At 44.4% G+C, this 18,501-nt stretch overlaps 1 protein-coding gene, 1 pseudogene and 1 gene segment (V, D, J or C); 2 read left to right on the forward strand and 1 right to left on the reverse strand.

Annotated features, from left to right (window-relative positions):
• LOC113662941 overlaps positions 1–10,088 on the forward strand; it is a 48,503-nt pseudogene extending 38,415 nt beyond the window's left edge.
• LOC125138446 (immunoglobulin lambda-1 light chain-like) overlaps positions 1–18,501 on the reverse strand; it is a 45,175-nt gene that overhangs the window by 18,525 nt on the left and 8,149 nt on the right. The window contains exons 1-6 of one of the 4 annotated variants that reach the window (XM_047809504.1): positions 2,558–2,788; positions 2,332–2,456; positions 2,091–2,239; positions 1,735–1,842; positions 430–553; positions 12–337 (exon numbers count right to left, since the gene is read on the reverse strand). In XM_047809504.1, the coding sequence (XP_047665460.1) occupies positions 12–337; positions 430–553; positions 1,735–1,842; positions 2,091–2,239; positions 2,332–2,371 (747 nt within the window). In that variant the 5' untranslated portion in view covers positions 2,372–2,456; positions 2,558–2,788. Of the gene's footprint in view, positions 1–11; positions 338–429; positions 554–1,734; positions 1,843–2,090; positions 2,240–2,331; positions 2,789–18,347; positions 18,403–18,501 lie in introns of those variants that run through there. The other 3 variants (XM_047809501.1, XM_047809505.1, XM_047809503.1) reach the window with 3 other exon arrangements.
• Positions 14,895–16,215, forward strand: LOC125140346. The segment is given in 1 exon segment: positions 14,895–16,215. A coding segment is annotated over 1 exon segment (240 nt).

Here is an 18,501-nt window from a genome sequence, read left to right on the forward strand (position 1 = left end):
CACTGTGTTACAATCTCTTTAGCAGAGTCGTCCCATGTGTGACAGTAATACACTGCTGAGTCTCCCACCTCCACATTACTGATTATCAGCTTATAATCTGATTTAGACGAGTATGTTGATGTGAATTTAGGAGACGAGAAACCAGATCCATATTTTGGAGAGCTCCACTCATGATAATGCCTTATTACATGCTGAGGAACTCCTCCAGGAACCTGTTTGTACCAGCGTGAAGAATGATCAGTGACAGTCCCCAGGTTACAGTCCATGTTGGCCGTCTGTCCTGCAGTCAGTGTGAGAACAGGAGGCTTCTGTGTCACCACAATCACACCACTGACACCTGGAATAAAAACATCACACATGTTACATGGCTTCATGCTCACATTAGATGGAGGCCGAATGCTGATGAGCTCCAGAGTTGTGAAATCTTACATGCGAGAGCAGTGAAGAGAGAGCAGAGCGCTGGCAGCATGGTGTCCGTGTGTGATGGGACTCTCGTTCTGAGTGAAGGATGAGTGGGGTGACGAGCAGATAAAGGAGAGACTGCAGGGACGTGCTATAAGAGAGACAGGAGGAGGGGCAGAGGGAGGAGACGCTCAACATCACACACCACAGCTGAAGCTCTCCACAGTGATGTACTACATACTGAACACTCACCTCACTGTTATTATTAACACACCATCAACACTCTGACACACGTCTTCTTCTTATAAACACTCTTTATTCATGATCTGATCTCAAAGTGATCGTTACAATGACACAGTTTCTGTTGATGAAATCAGTCAGTAACATGCAGAACGTGTTCCTCTACATTTCAGAGCAGAAGTTCATCATTTACATGAATCTAAGATGTCAGCGTAAGGAGCAGCAGGTGTTTCCTGAGTGTGTTTCTCCGTCCGTGATGTACGATGAGTCAGTGTTAAACTATAGAGACTGACAGGACCATACAGTTCAGTGTATTATCTGGACTGGGAGAAGGATGAAAACTCTTCTGGAGGTCCTTTATTACATGAATATCTGACTCCAGATTATACTGAATTACTGTCACTGATTAAACCATCAGATATTTAATTACATCTAATATCTCAGTATCTTAACATCTACCCAGCTTTATACTGTTCAAATCTCTCGAGGCTTTACTGTTTACTGAGAAGAACATCTGAGTAAACTTTGTCTCAATACAAGATATAAAGAATTATACACTGAGGTGAATTTAATATAAATTATGAAATTAATGGAATGAATGGACAGTGTAGAGTCTGGAATGGAGGACAGAGAGATCAGAAGGTCGTCTCTATGGGGATCTGATGTTAGAATATCTCACTGATCAGATGGTGAATTTTCAGACCTCTTGAGCATCAATTGAAGTCTTTGGCCAGATTAATAAATGAGAAGAACACCATCCTCTTAGTCCACAACCTGAACAAATCAATCCCAGGGTCCTAACTGAGCTGTAAAGGTGAGATGAAGATGATCATGAAGACGGGAGTTGATCAGACCAGATGGAGCTGATCTGTAGATATGTGTGTGTGTGTGTGTGTGTGTTTTCCACAATAAGATAAAATATAAATTCATGTTATGATAATGTTTTTTATTTAATATTAAAATGACCAAATAATCCTGAGAGTCTCTCTGACCCACATTCCTGATGCCACAGACAAAGGACTGAGCTGAGAACATGATGGAATAATCAACCATCTGTGTCTGTTTACATAAAAGTGGAATAAAAAGTCGTACCGTATCTGTGATCTTTACATGGGAAGAATTCAAAGTGTCTTCAGTGAACATTAAGTGAGTTTCCACTTCAGTTCCAATGACTTGAAGTTGAGGTTTTTGTTCTTTCTGCTGTTGTGTGAAAGCAGAAGTGAGTGTGAGCAGTGAGGAGGTTATTGTCATGGTGTACATCACTGTGTTACAATCTCTTTAGCAGAGTCGTCCCATGTGTGACAGTAATACACTGCTGAGTCTCCCACCTCCACATTACTGATTATCAGCTTATAATCTGATTTAGACGAGTATGTTGATGTGAATTTAGGAGACGAGAAACCAGATCCATATTTTGGAGAGCTCCACTCATGATAATGCCTTATTACATGCTGAGGAACTCCTCCAGGAACCTGTTTGTACCAGCGTGCAGCACTACCAGTGACAGTCCCCAGGTTACAGTCCATGTTGGCCGTCTGTCCTGCAGTCAGTGTGAGAACAGGAGGCTTATGTGTCACCACAGTCACACCACTGACACCTGGAATAAAAACAGCACACATGTTACATGGCTTCATGCTCACATTAGATGGAGGCCGAATGCTGATGAGCTCCAGAGTTGTGAAATCTTACATGAGAGAGCAGTGAAGAGAGAGCAGAGCGCTGGCAGCATGGTGTCCGTGTGTGATGGGACTCTGGTGCTGAGTGAAGAGATGAGCGGTGTGACGAGCAGATAAAGGAGAGACTGCAGGGACGTGCTATAAGAGAGACAGGAGGAGGGGCAGAGGGAGGAGACGCTCAACATCACACACCACAGCTGAAGCTCTCCACAGTGATGTACTACATACTGAACACTCACCTCACTGTTATAATTAACACACCATCAACACTCTGACACACACCGTCTTCTTCTTATAAACACTCTTTATTCATGATCTGATCTCAAAGTGATCGTTACAATGACACAGTTTCTGTTGATGAAATCAGTCAGTAACATGCAGAACGTGTTCCTCTACATTTCAGAGAAGAAGTTCATCATTTACATGAATCTAAGATGTCAGCATGAGGAGCAGCAGGTGTTTCCTGAGTGTGTTTCTCCGTCCGTGATGTACGATGAGTCAGTGTTAAACTATAGAGTCTGACAGGACCATACAGTTCAGTGTATTATCTGGACTGGGAGAAGGATGAAAGCTCTTCTGGAGGTCCTTTATTACATGAATATCTGACTCCAGATTATACTGAATTACTGACACTGTGTAACAAGTCTGTCTGTGTTTTCCCTTGTTTCTGTCTGCTGTCATTCCCTGCTGTTAAGTGTTGACCCCGCCCACCTATTTGTTACCATGGACATTAACTGCACTCATTCTCTTCCCCAGGTGTTTTGTCTTAGTCTGTGATTGACTCTGTCTTGTGATTGGTTCTTGTTCCCTATATCTACTCTGTTTGTTCATTTCCCTGTTGTGAGTCGTTGTTAGTATGTGCTATGCTGTCTCTGTGCCTGTCTCTGTGCCTGTCTCTGTGCCTGTCTCTGTGCCTGTCTCTGTGCCTGTCTCTGTGCCTGTGCCCTGTGCCTGTGCCCTGTGCCTGTGCCCTGTGCCTGTGCCCTGTGCCTGTGCCCTGTGCCTGTGCCCTGTCTTGCTCAGTGTTCTGGCCTGTTTTTGCCTGCTTGTTTGTTTCTTGTTTCCTGTTTTGTCTATTAAAAGGATTTAACTGCATTTGGATCCACGTTCGCCTGTGACTAATCGTGATAGAACGGCTCACCAAATGGATCCAGCAGAAATCCTGTTTTGTCTATGTCAGGAGGACTCCCCTGTCGAGGAATATGTGGAGGTATTCGTGGACCTGTGCAACCAGGTCAACTTTGGGGAGAAGGCTCTCAAGGACATTTTTAAGTACGGACTAAAGGACATCCTGCGATAATTGATGCCATCTACCCGAGAGAGAGAATCATTCTCGGAGTTCGTCAACTTCGCATTGCTCTTGGGCGGGTCCGCGCTAACCTTGAGCAGTGTAGAGAGTGAAGCCAGCCGTAAATATTTTTTTTGGTTGGGCAGCAAGCATCGGGGTCCATGGGCTACGTAGCCAAACCGGGCCCGAATGCCCTACAGTACCTCTGTCCAGCCCAGTCCCGTACACAACCATGACCGAACCGGTTCACATGGCAACAATACCGGCAAGCTCGGCTGGGGACCGCTCGAAACGGTTGATCTTCAATCTGGCAGATACCCCGATGAGGTCAGTTTGGGCGGCTGGCATCCCTAAGCCGTCGGCCTCACCAACCAAACCAACCGGGTCGACGGAACCGACCGGGTAGACGGAACCTGCCTGACCTGCCGGGTCGACGGAACCTGCCGGACCGGCCGGGTCAACGGAACCAGCCGGACTGACCGGGTCGACGGAACCAGATGGGCCGACCGGGTCGACAGAACCTACGGAACCGACCGGGTTGACGGAACCAGATGGGCCAACCGGGTTGACAGAACAAGCCGAACCTGCCGGGTCGACCAAAATGACTGAGTCAGAGAACGCAGTCGATATGGTTATACCCAAACTCCCGGAACTCTCTGCCTGTCCTGAACCTACCAATGTAGTGTGGTAGTCCTGTGGTATCTGTCCTGTTTTGTTTTACTAGATTTGCCAGCCCTTCTACCTCCTCTCCCTGTTTACAGGCTCAGAGCACCTCCAGCACCACCCTGGCCGCCAACTCCGCTTTGGTCCCTGGCTCAACCTGCGGCACCACCCTGGTCTCTGGTCCTGCTCTGGTCTCTGGCTCCGCCTCCAGCACCACCCTGGTCTCCGGTCCTGCTCTGGTCTCTGGCTCCGCCTCCAGCACCACCCTGGTCTCCGGTCCTGCTCTGGTCTCTGGCTCCGCCTCCAGCACCACCCTGGTCTCCGGTCCTGCTCTGGCCTCTGGCTCCGCCTCCAGCACCACCCTGGTTTCCGGTCCTGCTCTGGTCTCTGGCTCCGCCTCTGCCTCCAGCACCACCCCGGTCACCTGCTCTGCCAGCTTTGCCCTGGCCTCCTGGTCCGCCCTGGCCTCCTGCTGTGCCGGCTCCGCCCTGGCCTCCTGCTCTGCCGGCTCTGCCCTGGCCTCCTGCTCTGCCGGCTCCACCCTGGCCACCTGCTCTGCCGGCACTGCCACTACACAAACCTGACCCGCCCTCCCACCCTGGTTGCGCGTTCGCTCCACCCTCCTGAACTGGTTTCTGTAGACTTGGGAGCGTCTGGAAGCCGCTCGTAGTGGGGTGGGTGGATGGTTCTGTAATCAGCCAAATGCAATTAAATCCTTTTAATAGACAAAACAGATTTCTGCTGGATCCACTTGGTGAGTCGTTCTGTCACGATTAGTCACAGGCGAACGCGGATCCCAAATGCTAATAGACAAAACAGGAACAGAAACAAACAAGCAGGCCAAAAACAGGCCAGAACACTGAGCAGGACAGGGCACAGGAACAGAGACATGAGCAGACAGTATAGCACATACTAACACGACTCACAACAGGGAATGAACAAACAGAGTAGATATAGGGAACAAGAAACCAATCACAGACAGAGACAATTGTCAGAAATTTTGGAGAGCCCCCCTCCAAGTGGACATATGCCAGGGGTGATTACAACAGCCAATTAATAGTCATAATAGTCTTTCACACTTAATGCTAAAATAATTAACTAATGCTAATTCATAATTCATAATACTTAATTACTAATACTTAATAATACTTATTAATATTTTAATACTAATTAATTAATCACACTTTAAACTTTGTACTTAATACTATTTGAATTTGAATAATAAGAAAACTTTCCAGACCTGGATGAAATGAGCAAAACTCTTTATTGGTGCTGATCAGCCACTGCTTCCATTGAGCTCAAGGAGGAAAAAAACTTCTAAGTCGAAAGTATCAAAGAAAAAACCAAACAGCGCATCCCCATGCCACCCAAAAAAGTCCCCCCACAAAAAAGCAAGCAAGAGCGCCACTCCAAAGTAATCAGTATATAAACAGGCACCTCAAGGTGCGGCACTACCTTCATACTTAAATCCACCTGACCTGTCTGGTTTTTTTCCCTGTCTCTACAGAATCACCCCGTGACCCCCCTCATTTCCCCGAAAACAAGTCTGCCTTTTACCGAAAATCAAGTCTGGCCTTCTGTTTTTTTCTGTTGCAGTACTTCTGCCTTATTATTAAAAAACATGCTGTGTTGTCAAAACTGTTGTTAAAATGTGCTCCAGAGAACTTCTTGTACGCTTCCCTGTCACGTATCACACAGAGGACACGTCCCATGGACCAATCTCCCAATCTCCCTTTATACAATTACAATGAGTGAGTTTTTCTCTATCTTTTTCTATGTTTTGTCTGTATATGATTTCTACTGATCATACACCTATATACGTATACACATACATACACATGAATACGACGACCGTGACATACACAAAACCTATGTATGAGATATCCACCTTTATTAATACCTACATTAATCACATCTCAACATATAAAATGATCAGTGATGATACTCAATCACCTACAATCATCTATGGTATAGGAGTTCTGATATAGAATATGATTATGACATAAGTTTATGATCATATGTTAGGATATGGGATTTTGATTACAATAACATCTGGTTCAGAATCTGGATCATATATCAGTGGTATTTGACTTATGATTACGTTTTGTTTGATTAGTATAAGTGTTCTGCACTATTACTAAGCTAAGCTTTTGCATTTTATAATATTGTTTTGCATATATGTGGAGATCTGTTTATGCTGACTCCTTAAGTTTGCTGACTATGATCTCAGTCTGTCTTGTTTGTCCAGACTGGGCCAGCATATGCATTTTTATTTTTAAGCCTTAGTTCCTCTGTTCTCTCCTAAAGGACAGGTTCCCTTTTTCTTGTTTTTCTCAAATTCTCAGAGTTCTGAGTACTGAGTTTTATAACTTCAATAAACCCAATAAACCACCTTATCTCTGTTAACACTTGTCTCAAGGCATCTAACACTATATACATATATACACACATATATATTATATTTTAATCATATAACTCATATAGCTCAACACTATTACAACATCTGGACTACCCCCATATGTCCTACGGCATCAATTGTAATAGTTCATATAATAAGAGCACATATCAAAATTTTTTCCAACACAATCACAGACTAAGACAAAACACCTATGGAAGAGAATGAGTGCAGTTAATGTCCATGGTAACAAATAGATGGGCGGGGTCAACAATTACCAGCAAGGAATGACAGCAGAAAGAAACAAGGGAAAACAGACAGACTGATTACAGAACCATCCCCCCCACCCCACTACGAGCGGCTTCCAGACGCTCCCAAGTCTACAGAAACCAGTTCAGGAGGGTGGAGCGAAGGCGCAACCAGGGTGGGAGGGAGGGTCAGGTTCGTGTAGTGGTGGCGCCGGCAGAGCAGGTAGCAAGGGCGGAGCCGGCAGAGCAGGACGCCAGGGCGGAGCCGGCAGAGCAGGAGGCCAGGGCGGAGCCGGCAGAGCAGGTGGCAAGGGCGGAGCCGGCAGAGCAGGTGGCAAGGGCGGAGCCGGCAGAGCAGGAGGCCAGGGCGGAGCCGGCAGAGCAGGTGGCCAGGGCGGAGCCGGCAGAGCAGGTGGCCAGGGCGGAGCCGGCAGAGCAGGTGACCGGGGTGGTGCTGGAGGCGGAGCCGGAGACCAGAGCAGGACCGGAAACCAGGGTGGTGCTGGAGGCGGAGCCAGAGACCAGAGCAGGACCGGAGACCAGGGTGGTGCTGGAGGCGGAGCCAGAGACCAGAGCAGGACCGGAGACCAGGGTGGTGCCGCAGGTTGAGCCAGGGACCAAAACGGAGTTGGCGGCCAGGGTGGTGCTGGAGGTGCTCTGAGCCTGTAAACAGGGAGAGGAGGTAGAAGGGCTGGCAAATCTAGAGAAACAAAACAGGACAGATACCACAAGAACATTGGTAAGTTAAGGCCAGGCAGAGAGTTCCGGGAGTTTGGGTGTAACCATATCGACTGGCGTTCTCTGACTAAGTCATTTTGGTCGACCCGGCTGGTTCGGCTTGTTCTGTCGACCCGGTTGGCTTATCTGGTTCTGTCAACCCGGTCGGTTCCGTCGTTCCGTCGACCCGGTTGGTTCAGCAGGTTCTGTCGACCCAGTTGGCCCATCTGATTCTGTCGACCTGGTCAGTCCGGCTGGTTATGTCGACCCAGCCGGTCCGGCAGGTTCCGTCGACCCAGCCGGTCCGGCCGGGTCCGGCGGCACACCCGGTCCGGCAGGTTCCGTCGGCCCGGCAGGGTCCCGTCGACCCGGTCGGTTCAATCAACCCGGTCGGTTCGCCTGGTTCCGTCGACCCGGTCGGTTTGGTTGGTGGGGACGACGGCTTAGGAATGCCGGCCGCCTAAACTGACCTCATCGGGGTATCTGCCAGTATGGAGATCAACCGGTTCGAACGGTCCCCAGCCGAGCTTGCCGGTATCGTAGCCATGTGAACCGGCTAGGTCACGGGTGTGTACAAGACTGGGCTGGACGGAGGTACTGTAGGGCATTCGGGCATCTGTGGCCAGTTGGCTACGTAGCCCACGGACCCCGATGCTTGCTGCCCCCCAAAAAAAATATTTACGGCCGGCTTCACTCTCTACACTGCTCAAGGACCCGCCCAGGAGCAACGCCAAGTTGACGAACTCCGAGAATGATTCTATCTCTCGGGTAGATGGCATCAAATATCGCAGGATGTCCTTTAGTCCGTACTTAAAAATGTCCTTGAGAGCCTTCTCCCCAAAGTTGACCTGGTTGCACAGGTCCACGAATACCTCCGCATATTCCTCGACGGGAGTCCTCCTGACGTAGACAAAACAGGATTTCTGCTGGATCCATTTGGTGAGTCGTTCTATCACGATTAGTCACAGGTGAATGCGGATCCAAATGCAGTTAAATCCTTTTAATAGACAAAACAAGAAACAAACAAGCAGGCAAAAACCAGGCAAGAACGCTGAGCTTGACATACAAGGTAAAATAGACTGGAACATAGACAGGAACTGTGAATGTAAAAGAATAGCACATACTAACCACGACTCTCAACAGGGAAATGAACAAACAGACTAGATATAGGGAACAAGAACCAGACGGAGTCAATCACAGACTAAGACAAAACACCTGGGGGAAGAGAATGAGTGCAGTTAATGTCCATGGTAACAAATAGGTGGGCGGGGTCAACACTTAACAGCAGGGAATGACAGCAGACAGAAACAGGGAAAACACAGACAGACTCGTTACACAGTGACAGTAATTCAGTATAATCTGGAGTCAGATATTCATGTAATAAAGGACCTCCAGAAGAGCTTTCATCCTTCTCAAAGTCCAGATAATACACTAACTGTATGGTCCTGTCAGTCTCTATAGTTTAACACTGACTCATCGTACATCACGGACGGAGAAACACACTCAGGAAACACCTGCTGCTCCTCACGCTGACATCTTAGATTCATGTAAATGATGAACTTCTTCTCTGAAATGTAGAGGAACACGTTCTGCATGTTACTGACTGATTTCATCAACAGAAACTGTGTCATTGTAACGATCACTTTGAGATCAGATCATGAATAAAGAGTGTTTATAAGAAGACGGTGTGTGTCAGAGTGTTGATGGTGTGTTAATTATAACAGTGAGGTGAGTGTTCAGTATGTAGTACATCACTGTGGAGAGCTTCAGCTGTGGTGTGTGATGTTGAGTGTCTCCTCCCTCTGCCCCTCCTCCTGTCTCTCTTATAGCACGTCCCTGCAGTCTCTCCTTTATCTGCTCGTCACGCCGCTCATCTCTTCACTCAGCACCAGAGTCCCATCACACACGGACACCATGCTGCCAGCGCTCTGCTCTCTCTTCACTGCTCTCTCATGTACGATTTCACAACTCTGGACCTCATCAGCATTTGGCCTCCATCTAATGTGAGCATGAAGCCATGTAACATGTGTGCTGTTTTTATTCCAGGTGTCAGTGGTGTGACTGTGGTGACACAGAAGCCTCCTGTTCTCACACTGACTGCAGGACAGACGGCCAACATGGACTGTAACCTGGGGACTGTCACTGGTTACTCTGCACGCTGGTACAAACAGGTTCCTGGAGGAGTTCCTCAGCATGTGATAAGACACCATCAGACCTGGAGCTCTCCTAAGTATGGAACTGGTTTCTCGTCTCCTAAATTTACATCAACATGTTCATCTGTATCAGACTGTAAGGTAATAATCAGTAATGTGGAGGTGGGAGACTCAGCAGTGTATTACTGTCAGACATATGACAGCTCTGCTAAAGAGCACGTATCACAGTGATGTACACCATGACAAAAACCTCCTCACTGCTCACACTCACTTCTGCTTTCACACAACACCAGAAAGAACAAAAACCTCAACTTCAATCATTGGAACTGAAGTGGAAACTCACTTAATGTTCACTGAAGACACTTTGAATTCTTCACATTTTATTCCACTTTCATGTAAACAGACACAGATGGTTGATGATTCCATTATATTCTCAGCTCAGTTGTTTGTTTGTAATGATCTCAGTGTGATCAGGTGATCTACATACGAGAGCTTTCCCACTGATTCCCTCTGATGTTTGTGATTAGTGACATTGCCTGACAGATACCTGATGTGGTCAGAAAGTGGCAGAAAGTAATCCATGAGATGTTTGAAATAACTTAAAGTTATCTTCTGTCATTCAGACCAAGAGACATTTGTAACAGCAGGATTCCAGGCCACACTGCTTCACTGGGATCTCCACTGAAACGCTTAAACACTCAGTCATAATGTTTTTTCTACAATCTTTGGACAAATGGATACAGTGGATTTCTAAGATGTGGCAGTAATTTGGACCAGAACTGTTCTGAACTATGGCATCAGGAATGTGGGTCAGTGCCCGGACTTTTGGCCACGTGCCTTTTGTTTATTTTCCTCGTCACATGTCTGCCCCGCCTTCGTCTGCCCCTCCCTGTCTCCTCACCTGATCCTTATTGTGTCAGCGTGCCTTTTATATTTAAGTGAGCCGCATTGCTGAGTGCAGTGCGGAATCATTAGTTACGTTTACCCTTCGTCATGTCTAGTCGTTGTTGAGTGTCGGCATTTGTATTGTTTCACTTACAGTTTTTTTGGATTGCTTACACACTAAAATTAAAAGTAGTACACTATTAGCAAAACCTTACACTCAAGAGGCAAAACATCAGCCCATATTTGCACAACCATAAGCACATTGTCAACCTCACACTTGTTGCAAAACTCTACACACAGTGATTTGCAAACACTAAACACACTTAACATACATTACACACAAAAATCTATCATGAAGTCACTTCCATGCAATACCAAAGCACTGATTGTCAAATTACTGCACCGTCCAACCAATCAGTTCAACACAGTCATCAGGTGTGCAAACACTTTGCTTAATTGTAGACACGCCAATCAGGTGTATAAGCACTATAATATATGTTTACTTTCTGCTCTATGTTTATGTTCTGTAAAGCTGCTTTTACAAATAAACTTGAATTGAATTGAACTTGAATTGAATATAAAAAGCAGCAGGTGAGTTCATAGGTCTTCAAGCACAATGTAAAGAGTCAGAGAAAGAGTAAGACGAGGAGGAGAACAAGGAGAACGAGAAGGAGCAGGAGGAAGGGGAGGAAGAGGAATCAACAGAGGAGGAATCAACAGAGGAAAAGGAAGAGATGGAGGCCACGCTGGAGGTAGAGGTAGTGGTAGAGGTAAAGGAAGAGGAAGAGGAAGACAAGAAGATGTCCAAATCTGACAAATGAGATCCGCGCAACACTGGTTGACCACGTTGTCAACCACGGCCTGACACTGAGGGAGGCTGGACTGCGAGTACAGCCAAATCTAAGCCGATACACAGTGGCAAGTGTGATAACATTTCGACTGGAAAATAGATACAGTGTATTGTAAAAATATCATCATATCAACATCATATCTACACTGAACTACACAATTTTGCATGACATTGTTCCTCAGAGAGTTTTACGAATGGATGGAGAGGAGATCCAGCATGAGTTCATATACGAAGATGAGGCTGGGTTCAACCTGACGAGAACACGGAGGAGGGGAAGAAACATCATTGGTCTCAGGGCTATAGTCAATGTCCCAGGGCAACGTGGGGGTAATATAACACTCTGTGCAGCCATTACACAGAATGGAGTCCTCCACCACCATGCCCATATGGGCCCTTACAACACAGCACTCATACTTACATTCTTGGACCAATTGCACAAGATAACAGCAGCAATTCAAGTCGATCATATGCAATATATTGTTGTTTGGTACAATGTGTCTTTCCACCGCTCTGCTCTGGTTCCGAACTGGTTTCAGCAACATCCACATTTCACCATCCTATATTTTCCACCATACTCTCCATTCCTCAACCCTATAGAAGAGTTTTTCTCTGCATGGCGGTGGAAGGTATATGATCTCCGTCTCCAGGCTGAGGTATCCCTCATCCAAGCCATGGAGGAGGCCTGTGACCAGATGGAGGTAGCAGCAATGCAAGGATGGATTCGTCATTCACGACATTTCTTTCCAAGGTGTCTTACTAATGACAAAATTGCCTGCGATGTTGATGAAATTCTCTGGCCAGATCCAGCTAGGCGAAGAGACAATGTCTAGTTTTTTTTGTATTTTTACAGTAAACTTACAGTACATGTCAACATTTTGGGCGTGTTGACAAATAAAATGAGTTTCTTAAATCTGCAACATTGGTCTTGTGTAGTGTTTGGTGAATTTACATTATATTTGTACTTTATTGATGGTAGCCTACTCTAATCATAGGGAAGTAGAAATGCTAAAAGTGTTTTAGGTTTATCACAACAGAGTGTAACTCGTGCAAACAGAGTAGAGTAATGTGAAACGTGTGTGTTTCATATGGTAAAAAAGTGTGGTTTTGAAACAGAAGTATATAGTTTTTACTAGAGTGTTTAATTATGCAAGGGATCTGTAGTGTTTTGCTAATTGTGTGTGTGGTTGTGCTAATTGTGTGTAGTGTTTTGAAAACACGGGCCCTGTTTTGAAAATCGTGCTTAAGCAATCCAAAAAAAACTGTATCGTCTTTTATGTCTTTGTCTTCATTATTTATTAAACCCTTTTCATTCAAGCTATCCTGCATAGGGGTCTGTCTCCTTCCTCCTCTGGTTGTGACAGAATGATTCCGCCCAAGAACTGAGACCCAGCGGGATAGCTTCCAGCTCGGACCGGCTTTTTTTTTTCATCTTCTCCTGGACTGTTCCGGCAGTCCTTCTGACCCTTTTTTCTTTTTTCGATGACATCACGACAGAGAAACAAAGTCAGGAAACACCTCATGCTGACAGCTTAGATTCATGTAAATGATGAACTTCTTCTCTGAATTGTAGAGGAACACTTTCTGCATGTTAATGACTGATTTCATCAACAGAAACTGTATCATTGTAACGATCACTTTGAGATCATGAATAAAGAGTGTTTATAAGAAGAAGACGGTGTGTGTCAGAGTGTTGATGGTGTGTTAATAATAACAGTGAGGTGAGTGTTCAGTATGTAGTACATCACTGTGGAGAGCTTCAGTTGTGGTGTGTGATGTTGAGCGTCTCCTCCCTCTCTCTTGGTCAGAGAGACTCTCAGGATAATTTGGTCATTTTAATATAAAATAAAAATTCTCATGTTTGTAAACTTAATTTTGACCTTCCAAGTGGAAAATTCAACAACTGATCAGTGAGATATTCTAACATCAGATCTCTATAGAGAGATCCTTATGTCAGGATTACTGCAACATACAGTAGGTTTGGTTGAGGATTTACAGCCTCAAAGGGGGGAATAATGTTGTGAAAAATCTTGAAACTCAGGAATGCCCCAAAGTAAAGTATTATGCCTTACAAAATATTACAATTGGTGTCATAAGACATATGGGAGTAGGCCCCAGATGTTGTAATAGTTTTAAGGCAATATATATATATATATATATATATATATATATATATTATATATATATATATATTATATTATATATATATATATATATATTATACCTGACCTTTAGTAGGAGATAGGAGATGTATGCGTGGGCCCAGTCTAGAAGGTGACAGACAGAGATCATAACAAAGTTCATAAGTTCAGCAAGCTTAAGGAGTCAACATAGTTATATACAAAACCACCAGACATCTGTCATGAAAGACTGAGTAACTAATGTCTTTTGAGCACAATGAACAACAATGAATAAAAAGGTGTCAAATAACAGGAAATTAAAAGGTCAGCTAATTTGTGTAAAGGGCAGACCTTTATTCTGGTGGAGAAATATTGGGAAATTACCTGAATGTATGTAAATTATAGCGGAGGCGCCTAATTTTCTCCCTAGAGACCCAGCAGGATATGTTAAGATACTGAGATATTAGATGTAATTAATATCTGATGGTTGGAGACAGTGACAGTAATTCAGTATAATCTGGAGTCAGATATTCATGTAATAAAGGACCTCCAGAAGAGCTTTCATCCTTCTCCCAGTCCAGATAATACACTGAACTGTATGGTCCTGTCAGTCTCTATAGTTTAACACTGACTCATCGTACATCACGGATGGAGAAACACACTCAGGAAACACCTGCTGCTCCTCATGCTGACATCTTAGATTCATGTAAATGATGAACTTCTTCTCTTTATCTGCTCGTCACGCCGCTCATCTCTTCACTCAGCACCAGAGTCCCATCACACACGGACACCATGCTGCCAGCGCTCTGCTCTCTCTTCACTGCTCTCTCATGTAAGATTTCACAACTCTGGAGCTCATCAGCAATCGTCCTCCATCTAATGTGAGCATGAAGCCATGTAACATGTGTGCTGTTTTTATTCCAGGTGTCAGTGGTGTGACTGTGGTGACACAGAAGCCTCCTGTTCTCACACTGACTGCAGGACAGACGGCCAAGATGGACTGTAACCTGGGGACTGTCACGGATAGAGCTGCATGGTGGTACAAACAGGTTCCTGGAGGAGTTCCTCAGCATGTAATAAGACACCATTATGATTGGAGCTCTCCTAAATATGGATCTGGTTTCTCGTCTCCTAAATTTACATCAACATGTTCATCTAAATCAGACTGTAAGGTAATAATCAGTAATGTTGGGGTGGGAGACTCAGCAGTGTATTACTGTAAGGCATGGGACGGCTCTGCTAAAGAATACGTATCACAGTGATGTACACCATGACAAAAACCTCCTCACTGCTCACACTCACTTCTGCTTTCACACAACACCAGAAAGAACAAAAACCTCAACTTCAAATCATTGGAACTGAAGTGGAAACTCACTTAATGTTCACTGAAGACACTTTGAATTCTTCACATTTAAAGATCACAGATACTGTACGACTTTTTATTCCATTTATTCCACACAGTTACTGTTATTGTGTAAGACACAACATTACCGCACCAGTATTTTACTAAACACAAGTATTCTGACCGTTCATTTTTAGTTTTGATTGAATTTAAGATGCAACAAATGCACATTTTGACCATCAGTCTTCATATCATAACCCAAAACCACAAGTTCTAGCTTTAATGTTGTGGCCTTGATGAATAGTGGAACATTACATGAACTCTGGAGCAGGTTTTCTTTAAGGACTTCTCTGTATTTGCCTGTATTCATTCTCTCTCCCAGTTCTTGCCCCTGAGAAACCTTCCCACAGCTTGATGCTGCCACCACCATGCTTCATCATAGCAATAGTACTAGCCAGTAGATGTTCATGATCTGGTTTACATAGATGTGGTACGTGGGAGTTCAGCCTAGAGTTCAGTTTTGTCTCATCAGATCAGAGAATGTAGTTTGTCATGTTCTCAGAGACTTTTAAGTGCCTGTCGTATGGCTTTAACTCAGGAGTGGTTTCTGTCTAGCCACACGACCCTACAGGCTTGGTAGATGAAGTAATTCCGAGATGGTTTGACCCCCAGCAGGTTCTGTTCTCTATGTGGAGGACTTCTACAGCTCTAATTAGCATGTTCACTGGGGTTTTAGTCACCTCCCTGACCAAGGCCCTTCTAGCAATAGTTACCGATTTTGGTCAGACATTCAGCTGGAAGAAGAGACCTGGTAGATCCGAACTTCTTCAATTTCACAATGATGTCAGATAACGATGTCCAGGAGGTTTCCCAGTAAAGACGTGACCGTGAGTTGGCTCGTGGACGGGAACTCGGTCACCAGTGGAGTCATCACCGGCTCTGCACAGCAGCAGGACAATAAGAAGTTCACACTGAGCAGCTATTTGACCATCGACAGCTGCGAGTGGGACAACGACAAAGTCATAACGTGTGAAGTGTCTGCTGGAGGAAAAGCCTCATCGGTGAAGATTAACAAGTCTGAATGCAGTGAATGAACCAGATTATTGCTTTATACATATATAAATGTTTCAGCAATGTTTTTTAGATGTTCAAGCTGAATGTGTAGAAAAATTAAGGATATAAACTCCTGCATGTAATCAAAATAGAAGTGGAATTAAAATGCAGTCCTGAAAAAGAAAACCGTGTCTCTCTGTCCTTCATGGAACTTTTAGAAAATTTATCATCTTAACCTTTGGAGCAGAAACAGTAACATGGTGGTGGAAAATGTTTAAACTTTACCTCAGAATGACAAGATGTGGTTAAATGTGTTTCTGTTCATCATCCGTTCATCATAGCAACTGTTTTACTTCTACAACTAATCACCTAACTACATCTAGTGGTACATTTCAGTAACACACACACACACACACACTTCATGGATGAAGGAACACTCAGGAAACACCTGCTGGTCTGCAGTGTGTAATTTTAGCTCTTTGGAAATAAAGAGTTTCTAATGAGGTTAATAATTCAAACAAATAAGAAAGAAGTGAATACAAGAACTATTAGTATTAATTATAGACATTTAAAATGTTAAGCCATTAGTTTGTGATAGATAGATAGATAGATAGATAGATAGATAGATAGATAGATAGATAGATAGATAGATAGATAGATAGATTAGAGTCTAAACTTTAACAGTATTTTATGTATATGATTTGGAATCTAAAGAAAGGAACTAACGAGGTTGTTAGTGGAAGACGACTAGCTATAAAATGTGAAATAGCTAGCTAGCATAGTTTGCTACCTTGATTGTGTGACAATCATGTCCCTCACTCCCTGTGGAGCTACATTGGAAACAGTGAGGTGTTAGAACGAGCTCATTAACACTAACCTGTGATGTGCAGCTGCACCACTGTCAGAGCCGCTGCTATAGAAACTGATCCACACCATCTGACCAATCAGAATGCAGAACTGAACAGCACTGAGCTGGAAATACGTTTCATCGGCGTGTGTTTTAATAGATAGTTCTTACATACAGTACATTACATTATTAGGTAGCGAAAAGTATTCTTATTTATTCCTGTTTTTTCATATAGTATATATATGTAATATATTATAGATTACAGAAAGATTTGCAGTGATACGAGTGAATCTGTACTCGTCAATCTGAAATTTGCACACTGTATAGTTTATGGCTTTAGTTATTCAAATTACATCTTCAGCACAGATGCTTTTAATAAATCATGGGGTTGACATGAGAGCAGCTGTTCATCCCACTCGTGTGATTGGCTGAAAGCAGCTCCAGGTCCCGCCTCTGAGGCTTTATGAAAGCATCCTCTGCTCTGTTCATCACTCTGCTGATAATTACTGCCACATCTTAGAAATCCACTGTATCCATTTGTCCAAAGATTGTAGAGAAAACATTATGACTGAGTGTTTAAGCGTTTCAGTGGAGATCCCAGTGAAGCAGTGTGGCCTGGAATCCTGCTGTTACAAATGTCTCTTGTTCTGAATGACAGAAGATAACTTTAAGTTACTTCAAACATCTCATGGATTTACTTTCTGCCACTTTCTGACCACATCTGGTATCTGTCAGGCAATGTCACTAATCACAAACATCAGAGGGAATCAGTGGGAAAGCTCTCGTATGTAGATCACCTGATCACACTGAGATCATTACAGACAAACAACTGAGCTGAGAATATAATGGAATCATCAACCATCTGTGTCTGTTTACATAAAAGTGGAATAAAATGTGAAGAATTCAAAGTGACTTCAGTGAACATTAAGTGAGTTTCCACTTCAGTTCCAATGATTTGAAGTTGAGGTTTTTGTTCTTTCTGGTGTTGTGTGAAAGCAGAAGTGAGTGTGAGCAGTGAGGAGGTTTTTGTCATGGTGTACATCACTGTGATACGTGCTCTTTAGCAGAGCTGTCATATGTCTGACAGTAATACACTGCTGAGTCTCCCACCTTCACATTACTGATTATTACCTTACAGTCTGATACAGATGAACATGTTGATGTAAATTTAGGAGATGAGAAACCAGTTCCATACTTAGGAGAGCTCCAGGTCTGATGGTGTCTTATCACATGCTGAGGAACTCCTCCAGGAACCTGTTTGTACCAGCGTGCAGAGTAACCAGTGACAGTCCCCAGGTTACAGTCCATGTTGGCCGTCTGTCCTGCAGTCAGTGTGAGAACAGGAGGCTTCTGTGTCACCACAGTCACACCACTGACACCTGGAATAAAAACATCACACATGTTACATGGCTTCATGCTCACATTAGATGGAGGTCGAATGCTGATGAGCTCCAGAGTTGTGAAATCTTACATGCGAGAGCAGTGAAGAGAGAGCAGAGCGCTGGCAGCATGGTGTCCGTGTGTGATGGGACTCTGGTGTTGAGTGAAGAGATGAGCGGCGTGACGAGCAGATAAAGGAGAGACTGCAGGGACGTGCTATAAGAGAGACAGAAGGAGGGGCAGAG

This window comes from Tachysurus fulvidraco, chromosome 26, assembly GCF_022655615.1.
Source record: "Tachysurus fulvidraco isolate hzauxx_2018 chromosome 26, HZAU_PFXX_2.0, whole genome shotgun sequence".
Taxonomy (NCBI): Eukaryota; Metazoa; Chordata; class Actinopteri; order Siluriformes; family Bagridae; genus Tachysurus; species Tachysurus fulvidraco.